The sequence below is a fragment of the Poecilia formosa genome, unplaced genomic scaffold (genome assembly GCF_000485575.1).
Source record: "Poecilia formosa unplaced genomic scaffold, Poecilia_formosa-5.1.2 Scaffold345, whole genome shotgun sequence".
In the NCBI taxonomy this organism is placed as follows: domain Eukaryota; kingdom Metazoa; phylum Chordata; class Actinopteri; order Cyprinodontiformes; family Poeciliidae; genus Poecilia; species Poecilia formosa.
The window spans coordinates 639,178-652,518 of NW_006800284.1; the positions used below are offsets into that span (position 1 = coordinate 639,178).

The window sequence follows — 13,341 nt, forward strand, 5'->3', positions numbered from 1 at the left end:
ACTTGCTAACTAAATGTTCTGCTTTACTAACTCAACGTGTTACCTAATTAGCTTGCTGACTAAATAATAAGCGTTGCCAACTACATGTTTAGTTTGGTGCTAAATATTTAGGTTACTAACTAAATGTTTACTTTGGCATTGTGATATTTGTAAGTGATTAAATAAATGGTGCAAACCCAAATTATTAATGTTAATTTTTTACAGTGTAACTTTACAAATAACACACCTTACATATAAATTTATATTTAATGCTTACATTAAATTTATTTCCTACTTCCTTGTTTTGATTACCCTTGTAAGGGTCTTTGCTGTGTGATTCCGAGCAGTATCCACAGTTAGTGCTCCACTGGATACTCAGAGGTGTAATGTCCCCTCAGGATTGTCCACAGGCTTCGTTTTCATTCATCAAACATTGTTGACAAGATGATGAAATTTCAGATGACTTGTGCTCGTCCTGCAGCTTTTCACAATCCACAGAGCTTCACCCCACAGTCCAAATGTGTGCTATCACACTTGTCTGACCAAAGAGGATTTTTGTCACCACGGCAACATCACCAAGCATGCAAATAGAGAGAGGTTTTCTAACAAAGATACATTCATCTGAGCCGCATGAGCTTTATAATTATTACTATTGTCATTGTTAATCAAGGCTACGATCACACTGGATATGTGGTCATAAATAAATCCATACATATCTGATATTTTCAAACGTGACTTCAGGCTGTACGGCGAACATCATTGATATGCGACAAACGTCATTATTCTGCGCAAGCGGGAAGAAAAACAACATCCATGGCGGATGATGATGAGGATTAAGTTGTTAATTTGATGCCTCTGGTTGGAAGACAACTTCAAAATCGTAAGTTATGTTCCACCGTTTGCATCCACGTTTACTTCCGCAAACACTGAGCACTTCTTCTTTTTTTGGCAGCTGGCAAAACATTGAGCACGCTCTCTACTGCGCATGCGGGGCACTTTCAGGTCGTTTGCAGTTCACACAGGAGATCAGGTAAACCGGATATATTTGGAAGTGTGAACGACCACTCAATCAATCAATCAATCAATCAATCAATCAATCAATCAATCAATCTGAATCCACAAAAAAAAAAATTTAAATCGGAATTGAGATTTAAGGCCTGTTTTGGTGTCGTAGCCTCAGACATAATTTTCTATCCATCTCCATGTAACAGACCTTTATGGCTGACACTAATGTTAGCCTGTGTGACGTATATTGTTGTTTAAAATTCACTCTGTACTTGTGTTGTTACACTTAAAGTGTGGCCACTTTAGATTTAAAACTAATAACTGCCTAAAGTGAGTTTCCTGTACGAACCTTCAGTTTCTAAATGGACTTCCAGTCAAGTCAAAATGAGTCAGACTAAAGTTTCCAGTTATCAGCAACACTTAGCTCATGTATTTAGCTCAAGGGAATAAAATAGAGCTTTACTCGGTGCATTTAGTATACATTTCCCGCCTCTCCTCTCTTGGATGTGCTGCTGTTCCAGTGAGCAGAGCCGCAGTGTGAAGCACAAATAGGACACAGCTCTCCAAAAAGTAGCACAATCCCCAACATGGTGGCAGGGGTTTGATGATACGATCGTCCGATTTGGTTGGTTTGTGCTCAGAAAGCCCCCAGTTGTACATAGAAGCCCACTTTTCTCTCAATACATTTTTAGCTGGAGAGCTGATTGGCGAAGCAGAAAACACCAGATCCCATCAGACCTGGCTCGGCCGCAGAGCAGAGAAATGGGTTCTGTAACATGTCAACATGTGTCCTATTTTTTATTCTCTCATTGTACTTGAACATCCACACTATCTGAAGAATCGAGGCTGGCAAATTATGATGTGTTTTAAAAGGGGATCTATTATGTGAAATTCACATTTTGTATGTTTTTGTACTTCCATTTGGAGTTCTACTGTGTCTAAACACAGACCAACCGCTTTAAATAAAACCACCCAGATGTTTTTTGGCAATAAATTAATGTTTTTTTGGTGTCTGGTAAATGAGCTGTTTCAAAATCTTCTGGAATGTAAAGTAACAAATCAGCAAGCACTGCCTGTTACTTAGCAACCCCAGCAAAGCCTAGCCCGTTCCCTAGCAACCCAAGATGAGCTCCAGCACGTTTGGTCAGCTGGTTTTACTGCTGTATGTGCTGTACAATGGCTGCTGGAAAATTGTTTTGTTGTTGACTTTCCATCCAGAAATAATTTGCTGCATTCTTGTTGGTTGTGCAGGAGGCTCTACTTCTGCTTTTCAAAGATGTACGGTTATATAATTGTGCAATAAAATATGCAGAAGTGAGCAGATTAAAATCTCAGCATCTAAGAATGATTTTGTGTAAAAATTCTTATAAACATGTTTTGTGTAGCCCATAGACCTACTCTAACCTGTTTAAGAAGCATTTAGGTCACCTTTAAAGAGAAATAAAACATAAAACAATGGACAGTAAAAGTGTAACTAACCCCAAAATCTAATTCTTTTCTGATAAACTGTCTACATCGGTTATTTAAGGTTATTTAGGGTTCTTGATATTTCTCAGAATTTTGACATTTTTGTTAAATTTCTTTAGTTCTGCAACATTTTGCCTAAAACTTTTTTTTTGTCTCCATTGACACAAAAAAAAGTTTCTAAATTTGTCTCCAGCATGATTTTTTAAAATAAAAATTGACCACTGGATTCTGAAAAGTCACTAAATATAATGAAGTTTATAATTTAGCAACAGTGTTTCTCTGATCCTGACCTCGCTTACTGCCCTTCGTTAACCTCTATACTCAGTATAGTTATGCTTTCGCAGGGGAGTTTCACTTCAACATGTATTCCTGTATTAATAAAATAAAAGCAATGTATAAAATAAACTTTATTTCAGTTGGCTTTTTTTGTATATTATCATTTTAGCAGTAACAGGTAGCACCAGCTGTGTCTCCATTCACCAAATATTTACTGGAAATACGGCAATTTTAGAAAAACAAACTAGCCTTTCAATGAGACGTTTTGACGTTAGGATGAGGTGGTTTGGTTTGGCTGTATTGAAATTGGTTTATTTCACAAAACTGCTTCACTTTTTTCACATCACAAGTCACATGATCACCAACAGGATGCTGCTGGCATAGAAACCGTGAAGAAGACGACAGGAAGTTGTAGGAGGATTTTAAATGACTTATTCACATGTGATTTTAATTATGTTTCTTACTTAATGGAAACACTACAATTGTTTTTTTTTTTTTCAACATTAGTGGAATATACTCAAAGCTATAAGGCAGGTACAGCGTCTTTTAGTAAGAATGTCCGGGTTTGAATCCTGGTTTGGGATCTTTTTTGTCGGCATGTCCTGCCTTTCATGTGTTGGTTTTCTATGGATCCTTCGTCCCACCGTCCTAAAACGTGACTGTTAGCTGGTTGACTGGTCTCTCTTTGGTATGAGTGACTTCCTGTTTGTTTCATCTGTGCTGATAAAAAAAGTCTAACTGTAAACTATGACTTTCCACTCGCTCTGTAAAGCCGAGCCCGGTCTGAAGGTTACATTAAATGATGTGAAGCCTTGTGGACGCAGTGAGGCGGAGGGGAGATGTGGGCTTGGCCGGTGGGCGGGTCTGCTGGGTCCTGGCCCGGGTCCACCCCGTGTTCTGTGCCGAGGCTTCTGCCTGGCGCTGCGGCGGTTTTTGTCCGCGTCCGTCAGTGGCTCCCGGGGCCGGCTGACGTGGCCAACCCCTCCACCCTCACTGCTCCTCCCACAACTTCACTGCAGACGACCGCTGGCTCCACTTCTCTGCTCATCTGACCGCGCAGCATGGACGCAGGGACAGTCTGCATGTAAATGCTAACAGGCAGTTTTAGCACAGTGCTGTGCTGATAGGAAGTATTTATCACTTCTTTTTTAGGTAACTGTATGACTGAACGTGTCACAGAAGTTATAGGACCCACAAACATTTGTGCTTCTTTAGCACTGCAAAAACACAAAACGTTGCCAAGTAATTCTGCTGTTTTAGTGGAAATATCCTAGAAGATAAAACTGACTCATACAAATAATTTTTCAGCAAGATATAGGAGCTTGTTTTAAATCAATAATTCATTAATATTTAAGAAAAAGTAGTTCCATTGGAAGCTTATTTCACTTTAACAAGACATGTTTCCCATGAAGCAATCTGCCAGGGGAAGTAGTGCCTTTTTAATCAATATTAAGGAATTATTGAGGGCAATTTCACCTAATTTTTCACTTCCTTCAGCATCTTTATGAGAGAAAGCAAAAGGCTAAAATTTTATACAATATGAAAAATGATGAAATTTCAGAGTTCAGTTCTTATGTGATGCAGATGCAAAACGAGGGCTAAAAATGTCACAAACAATAAAGGTTTCATAAATCACACACTTGGATTTATTCTGCTGTTAGTTGAGAATAATCTAGTCCAGGTTTAAAATATCAGGCGTGTATTTAAGATTTATCATGTTACATTGGTAAAGCCACCATTGTCAGGGAGCTTTTTGCCCTCCAGCAGGGAGGAAGGGGCAGGATCTTTTGCAGGGCTCCATATTAGCATATAACTCGTTATTTATGTATTTTTTACTGTCAGGCACGTTTGTGAATCCCCATCTGAAGCCTTGAGATGCTTGTCAGGTACTGCGATGGTAGGCGTGAAGCAGATTGTGCTAAAGCAGACTCCAGATTTAAGTGCGCAGCTGTTGGTAGACCTCCAGGTCCCAGACTCCAAACGAGGCTGACCTAGCTGCTCAGCTTGGTCATTTCTCCCATGTCTCATCTCATAAGCACATGGATAAGAAGGAGCCGTTCCCCGCAGCGAGGGTTTCGGGAGGAAGGGGAGGGTGAAATCTTGCAATGACATGGGATCTGTCCTGATTTTCGCTCTGCCCTATTTGCTTTAGCTTCTACAGCTGTCGATTGGTGCAGGCAGAAAGAGGTGACCACAATAAATAAACTTGGTTTTAGCGGTTTTGTTAACTTTGATTTGAGCAAACAAGATAGAGTCTGCATTTGAAAATTTTAGTCTGATTATTTGATCTTCTGAGCAGCATTAGCCAGATTTTGTCTGTATGTCTTTACTTTTGAGCTTTTAATTCTTTTAGGTGGTTTTTTGTTGCAGTTCAGTTTTAATTTGTTGTGACTTTTTGTTTGTCTAATTAATTTTGCTTTAAATTAGAGTTTTAGAGTGTGTTTGCTAGTTTTTATTAGTTATTTTTATTTAAATATTGTTCAGTTTTATTTTAGTTTTTATTAGTTGTAGTTTTAGTTTTTTCATGCTTTGGTTAATTTTTAGTTGGAGAATTCAAAAAGATCAAAGTATTGTGATTATATTCACATCAGTCAGGTAATAAATCCTTGACAGATGATACTATTTTTAAAAAAGTATTAAATTATTGCTGAACAACTGACTTGTGTTTTCTAACAACTTTTGCTCTCCATTTTGTGGACTAGCATAATTTGCTAACAGCCGACATAAACAGTTTGTGTGTGGAGGAAAAAAAATATTCCTCATTAAACCATCGTTTTCTCTACTACCTAGATCCACTGCGTCTATCTCACCTTTCTTCAACCAACAAGTCATTACTAATTTTCCATTTAGGATAAAAACTAACATCTTTGTCAGTAAATATATTTTACCCCAAACTCCTCAGGTAGCCTAGCTTTAGCTCCACCTGCTTCAAATTCACTAGAGGAACAGTATGTTAATGTATTTAAACAATAAAATGCAATAAACAAACTGTGTATGTTTATTTTCTTATAAAAATGGAAATGTTTTGTTTAGGCTTATGTAGTTAAATAAAACAAATCTGTAGAATGTGTCCATTTTCTTTGATCAGATTAATCATCAGAATAATCCTTAGATTAATCAGTTACTAAAATAATGACCATTAGTTGCAGCAGCAGAATAAAACTAATACATAAAGGTAATAATCTTATCCATTGTGCAGAAGGAAAACACAGACAGGCTTCTCTGCAGACACTCACCCACACAGTTAATGGTACAGTATGTACATGACATTGTTTTTTTGTGTTATTTTCCATCTGCTGAGATTGCTGTTCCTCCATCAGTCTGGATTATTCAAAACTATATAATTTACCATCTGTTGGTACAGGGATTTTTTAAACTGTCATAATCGTCAGGACCCTGCAGTGTTTGGGGTTGAATTCCTTTTATCTTTGTGTTTTCATAATTTCCATGTGATTTTTTTCTGCTCTATGTTTTGCAGTATTCTATTTATTTCTCCGTTTCATTATTGTTACTAATGTGTTGCCAGACTGTCCCATTCGTTTATGTTTAGTTTTTCTTTTTTAGTTTATTTTAGTTTATTCCCATGTTTCTTGTGCATTTGCATTTATTTCCCTTGGATTATTGTCAGGCTTTTCCTCTTTTGGTTTTCACATCCTTGAGTCCTTGATAGTCAGTCTCCTCCCTCAGATGTAAACCTTTGAAATGCAGTTTTTTAGTGGCAGTCTTATCTCCTCCTCAAATGCACACAGCATGACAATAAACAATTTGATTATCTTTAACAGTAGTGGGCACCGCCAACTAAAATATTAGTTGCGCTAACCTAGTAGTGCTATCATAAACATTAGTTCTGCTAATGCTAAAGGTCTACACCTGCACTGTATTTAGCTGAAGCTAATCCTGAAATGCTAACTTCAAGTCAAATAATTTCCCAGTCAATACCAAAACTTCAACATAGACATCAAACTTAAGACAACTAAAAGTTAAAAAGACAACCAAGTAAATGATTGGTTTAGAATAGGGAAAGCTAATTATACTAATATTTTCAAAGTTAGCAAAAGAGCTAGCGGAGGCTAATCCTAAACCACTAACTTTAATTTAAACAAACCCCCTGAGAACCAATTTAATTTTGACATTTACACGTTTTATGATAACCTTAAATATAATATCTATGTTTTTATGTTATTTTGTTCCTGTATGTGTTTTGTTTGAAATAAAGTTTTTTCCAAAAACTACATTCTTCAGTGACTTCAAAACAAAAGCATAAATATGAACTACTTGAAGAATTTCTAACAGCCAATACCAAAGCTAAGTCATCAAATTTTATCCAACTGAAAGTTTACAAAAACAACCAGGTAAATTATTACGCTCGTGTTTAGGAATAGCTAAGTATGCTAAACATTTTGAAAGTTAGCAAAAGCGCTACTGGGAGCTAATCCTTAAACGATGACATTAATTCAAATAAAAACCTTTGAGAACCAATTTAATTGATGAATGAAATGATATGAAAATATTTTCAAAATTAGCTGAAATGCTAGATGAAAAATTAGCTCTGCTATTAGGACATTAGCATTTTCTTCTGAGTTTGTCATGTCGTTTAGCTGCTTAAAGGTTATTATTTTCAAATGTACTTTTAATCTGACAAACTATTTGTATCTTCCAACATATCTTAGCTCTTTAGGAAATACCTCAGGTAAAACTTGACCTTTGTTCTAACCCAATCAGAAAACAGTATGTCACCGAAACCCAAAAGGCTTTGGAACAAAAACTAGCGCCAAAGTTCTCACATTTTTGAACGATTCTTACTGATGATGTGAACCGGCAGCTTCATGTAGTGCACACTATAAATGTAAAGGCTCTCTGGATCCCTTATTAAATGACTAAAAATAGGAGTTTGGGGTCAGAGTAAGACTGGAGGTCTCTGTCTACTGCGCCGCGCTGCTCTGCCCTGTGTTTGGAGATGAGGGCAGATAACACAACAGCCTCTGAAAGTGGCACATGCTCCTGCTGCTGCTGTCAAAGTGGGTCACACTGAAACTTTTCAATCAGAAAACGACCACAGAAGCCACTTGTATTTCCTTCAACTATAAATATTTTAAATATAATTACATTTCAGAGAATCATAGCCTACAAATCTTGAGAGTATGAAACACAATCACATTGTCATTGGTTGCATTTCCATTACAAATGTCTGCAAAACTTTGTAAATATTCCTGCTACTGTTTAAAAAACACAATTTCGCAATTACTGTTTCTGTTAAATTAGAAATGTAATTAAAATCAAGATTGGGTAAGATCTGATTGTTCACCCGATAAGTCATTAAAAACATCCTCTGACTACTTCCTGTTGTCTTCTTTGTCATTTCCACCAGTAGTAACATCCAATCAATCAATCAATCAATCAATCAATCAATCAATCAATCAATCAATCAATCAATCAATCAATCAATCAATCAATCAATCGAAAAAGATGTAAAAAAAAAAAAAGAACTGCCATTTAATAGACATGTATCCAAGTTTCCTTGATAATGTAAAAAAAATCCATCAACCTGCCCCTTCTTCCACCAGGGGGAACTAAAATATATTTTTTTCTAGTCAAACAAACATAAAGATGAAAGCATCAGTGCTATTGTTATTTGCAGCCGTGGGAGTTTTTCCTGTAATTTTGAGTTTTTTTGTGTATTTATTGTGTTTTGTCCTCTGCTGTGATGGACTCGTGTCTGCAGCAGAAAACAAAACGTAGCAGGCATGTCAGTGTGTGTCAGTGAGCGTGCATCGGATGAGCCAGACGCTCAGGCTCAGCCGAGGAGTACAATCATGAACTTACAGGAAGGTTTGGTGTTGCTCTCTGCAAAACTTTGACACAGAACATCAGCCGCCGCGTAACTCATGCATGAGCATTAAAGCTGTTACATAAACCCCAAAAAGACATTAAAACTTGTCGTAGTTTGATTATTTAGCATCTGTTTATACATAATTGTGAAATATTCATCTATAGTCACTCAGTAGCAACAAAAGGATTAATTAAAAGAAGGATGTTTTAGTGTTGGTGGAAGAGAATCTGGTTACGCCTCGATGTGAGCGCTGATCAGAGCAGGAGGTTCACAGCCTGGTGTGTTTCTGCTGGTGACCCAGTGCCAACGTTAATGACGGCTCCTTTCACACATCCGACGTGCCAACACTGGCAACAGATCAGCAGCTGTGAATGTTTCATTCCACACTGCAATAAAACAAAGTCTTACCCAGAAAAAGAGCAAATAAAGGCCAGAAACTGAAATGTAAACACTACTGTTGTTGAAGAGTGGATGTAAATCCCCGACTTTGTAAAATAATAAAATAATGTCACTTTTCATCTCATTGTGTAAGAAACAACTGGAATTAAACTTTCAGACTGGATCGATGCACAGATGTGGCTTCTAATCACATTTATGTGCTAAATAATCAAACAAATGAATCATCAATTATATGAGTAAAAATGGCAGAAATATAATATTGACACATTTTTCTTGTGCAGATATAAAAGCTGCACTGCACTTTTTGAGCTGAGTTCTTTTCAAACTCAAAAATTTCCAGGTTTTTCAAGAAATTTCTGAGATCAATCTAAAAATTTCTGGTGCAAATGTTCAACTTTTCAACCATTGAAATCTTCTAGTATTTTCTGGAACTTTCTAGGATTTTCAAGATTAATAATAATTAAAAAAAGAAATTCTGAGATTTTTTTTCTAGCAGTTTTTTGACTTTTGAAGATTTGTACATTAATTTTTTCTAGAAAATCTCAAAATTTCAGATTTTTCTGGAAAATGTTCTACATATCTTGCTCAGAAATACTCTATCCATGTTTTTTCTAGAATATTTCTTTGGTTAATCTAAATATTTCTTTGGTTAATCTAAATATTTTTGACTTTTCAAAGCTCAGAAATTTCCAGTTTTTTTTTCTAGAAATTTCAGAGAAAAGGCTCAAAATTTCTTAGGCTTTTGGTGCAAATTGTCAACTTTTCAAGATCAGAAATTTCTAAGATCTTTCTAGAAATTTACACTTTTTTAAGATTAATCAAAATAACATGAATTTTTGTTTCTAACATATTATAACTTTTGAAACTCAGAGAATTCTGTTTTGTCTATAAAATTTCTGAGATTAATCTCAAAATTTCTGAGTTTTCTTTAGAAAATGTTCGACTTGTCTAGCTCAGACATCTCCTTGTTTTTTCTAATAAAATTTCCGAGTTTAATCCCAAAATTTAAACATTTTATAGAAAATTATCACCTGTTCAAACTCAGAAATATTCCTAGAATGTTAATATAATATTTTTGGCTCCTCCTTTCTTCTATCTCCTGAACATTCAAATATGCTGAAGAACTCATGTCAGAGGAATGTTATTTTCTTGACTGGTGAACTGTATCCAGATGGAAACCGTGGGCGCTATGACCCAGCGGAGATCCTTCTCCTCCAGAGAGAGAGAGAAACAGGTTGTGATCAGTTGCGCTTGTTTGATGTCAGAGTATAAAACGAGTCATCAGCTCGGATCTCCATTCAGCCACAAGGGGCCCAAGGAGCCACAACTCTGGAAAACATCTGGCCTTCATGCGGATCGACTGCGACTTCCTCCCAGATGTTAAAACATCCGGATCGACATTTAATCTCCAACATTTTCTGTCTCTTTCAGCGCGATCGCAGTTAGAAATTGACTTTGTGGATTAAAAACTATATATAATAATAATAATTAATTTCTTAATTAATAATGGAAAAGATGTATGGACTTCTGGTTCTACATTTTTCCAGCCGAATACGAATAAAAAAGAAACAATGAAGACGAGTTTCTATGTTTCTCTGACCGGATGGCCGCATCAGTGGGTGAAGTAAAAGTGGAAGAAGTGATGGAGCTTTTGGAACCGACTCAGCCGGTGAACGCCTCCAATGACAGCTTCATTTCTCTCCTACCTGAGAGCGCAGAGAGCCTCGCCTATCAGATCTCTCTGGCGGCCGTCCTGTCGCTCATCACGCTCGCCACCACGCTCTCCAACGCCTTCGTCATCGCAACCATTTCCCAGTCGAAGAAGCTGCAAACTCCGGCGAACTTTCTGATCGCGTCGCTGGCGGTCACCGACCTCCTGGTGTCCATCCTGGTGATGCCCATCTGCGTCCTGTACACGGTCATCCACAGCTGGACGCTCGGCCAGATCGTCTGCGACATCTGGCTCTCCTCCGACATAACCTGCTGCACCGCGTCCATCCTGCATCTGTGCGTAATTGCGCTGGATAGGTACTGGGCCATCACGGATGCGGTGGAGTACTCCAAGAAGCGCACCCCGGGACGCGCGGCCGGGATGGTGGCCACCGCCTGGGTCATCGCCATCTCCATCTCCTTGCCGCCTCTCTTCTGGAGGCAGGTCAAGGCGGAGGAGCTGACCAGCTGCAGCGTCAACACGGACCACATCTTTTACACCATCTACTCCACCTTCGGGGCGTTTTACATCCCCACCCTGCTGCTCATCGTGCTGTACGGGAGGATTTACGTGGAGGCCCGGAAGCGCATTCTGAAACAGTCTCCAAAAAAGGTCGGGAAGAGACTGACCTCTGCGCACCTGGTCACCAACTCTCCCGGATCCGTGGCGTCCACGACTTCGCTGCAGTACGCGAGGCACGACACTCCGTCCAGCGACACCGGGTCGTCGACCAGCGAGAACCAGGTGAAAGTCACGGTGTCCGACGCGCTTTTGGAGAAAAAGCGCATCTCCGCGGCCAGGGAAAGAAAAGCGACCAAGACTCTGGGGATCATCCTCGGCGCGTACATCGTCTGCTGGCTTCCGTTTTTCATTTACACGCTGCTGGTGGCCACATGTGAGACATGTTTGAACCCCGAGCTGTTCGACTTCTTCACCTGGCTGGGATACCTGAACTCTCTGATTAACCCGATCATTTACACCATGTCCAACGAGGATTTCAAGAAGGCTTTCCAGAAACTAGTGCGCTTCAGATGCTGCAAGTCCTGAACTGATCCTCCAAACTAAATGCTTGTTTTATATATGTATAAAACACAAAACCTTTCTTGTCATTTCGTCCTAACTGTTTCGTTTCATACCTGTAAACTGACATGGCATGACGGATACGTTTATTTTTCGGAGTAATTCAATATTTTGATGATTCATGGAGATAACACGTCATTCAAAAAAGCTTCAAGTAATTCAATAAAATTCCATAGGGCCAATCCAATTCTATTTATTTTGATTATTTGCTGATTATTTCACCATTTTGCCATTTCAGACCTCAATTGTTTTCTTTCTGGTACAGAATTTATTTATTTATTTTGTTGTTTATTTTTGTGTGGAAATGCATGAATGCAGTAAAAATATCTACAAGCAGGAAGTCACTTGAGGTCATAAGGGGTCATATTATATATTAAAATATTGGGAATAGCAAGAAAGAGGATCAGGGGAACTAAAAAAGGAATTGACAGTTTTCTCAGCATTTAGATGTTGAATTTGGACCTTAATCTTAGAATTCTGAGTTTAATTTAAAATTTTGACTTTCATCAAAAAATTTAGACTTTTATGTCAGGATTTTGATTTTCTTTCTCAGAATTCCAACTTTTTTCCTCAGAATTTTGACAAAATTGATCTCAAAGTTCTGATTTTAACCTCAAAATTTTGGCTTTTTTGTCATAAATTTGATGTTTTTTCTTAGAATTTTTACATTTTTCTCAGAATTCTAGAAGTTTGACTTAAATCTCAGAATTTTGACTTTAATCTAAAGATTTTGACTTTTTCCTCCAAATTTTGGTGTGGAATTTAGATTTTTTTTAATAGAATTTTGACTTTTGGCTTCAGAAGATTAAAGTCAGACTTCTGAGAAAAACTGTCAGAATTCTGAGATTTAAATCAGATTTGTTTTTTCCAGTGGCCCTAATTCTCTTCCGTAGAATGGAGAAGAATTGACAAACGATTAACTTACACAAGGAATTTTGCCAATTTTATAACCTTTTGTCACTTTAAATAATGAAAATAATAAACTACAGCCAAGAATAAACTCATTCCGAGTGTTTGAGGAACATGGATATGAAACTGTTTATGAAATGGAAGAAGGAAGGGAGGAAATGGCAGCAGGCGGATACATTATGAAGGAAGGGATTGGAAAAAATGACACATTATGACCCCTATGAAACCTCCTGCTACCTTTATTGGAGTCATATTATCATGTTTCCACAACACAGTAAACGTGTGCAACATAAAATAATTACTTTGTGGTTTGTGGATGAAAATGTGCAGCACATTTCCAAGACTACAAAGGGATGAAATGGCAAAGGAGCCACTTCGGTATTTATGACCTTGTACAGGTTTAGTTACAAGAGGAATAGAAATATAATGTGAATCACAAAGAGGAAAAAAAAATCCTTATAATTTGCAGCCGTATAATAAAATGTAGGATAATCTATTTTGATCTATCATGAATTTGAGCAGATTTTAAAGAAGATAATGGGACTGAAAGTTGCTTTTCTGGAATGAGTCACTATTTTCATCAGTGTGTGAATATGGATCAGAAGGGAACGGTTCTGGTTCCGGTTCTGGTTCAGGTTCAGGTTCTGGTTCCGGTTCAGGTTCTGGTTCTGGTTCTGGTTCCGGT

At 37.7% G+C, this 13,341-nt stretch overlaps 1 protein-coding gene and 1 long non-coding RNA gene across 2 annotated transcripts in view; both read left to right on the forward strand.

The window, feature by feature from the left end:
- Positions 1 to 944, forward strand: part of LOC107833210 (uncharacterized) — a 12,190-nt gene extending 11,246 nt beyond the window's left edge. Inside the window, exon 3 of the long non-coding RNA XR_001658923.1 lies at positions 846 to 944. This is a non-coding gene — a long non-coding RNA (uncharacterized LOC107833210). The remainder of the gene's footprint in view (positions 1 to 845) is intronic.
- A 9,303-nt stretch (positions 945 to 10,247) lies between these two features.
- On the forward strand, positions 10,248 to 12,274 carry LOC103153297 (5-hydroxytryptamine receptor 1B). The gene has a single exon (XM_007574166.2). The coding sequence runs from the start codon at positions 10,560 to 10,562 to the stop codon at positions 11,712 to 11,714; it is 1,155 nt and encodes a 384-aa protein (XP_007574228.2). The 5' UTR covers positions 10,248 to 10,559; the 3' UTR covers positions 11,715 to 12,274.
- The last annotated feature ends 1,067 nt before the right edge of the window (positions 12,275 to 13,341 follow it).

What these genes read in the sequence shown, in the direction of transcription:
- LOC103153297 (XM_007574166.2), top strand. Translation starts at nt 10,560, where the DNA reads ATGGCCGCATCAGTGGGTGAAGTAAAAGTGGAAGAAGTGATGGAGCTT.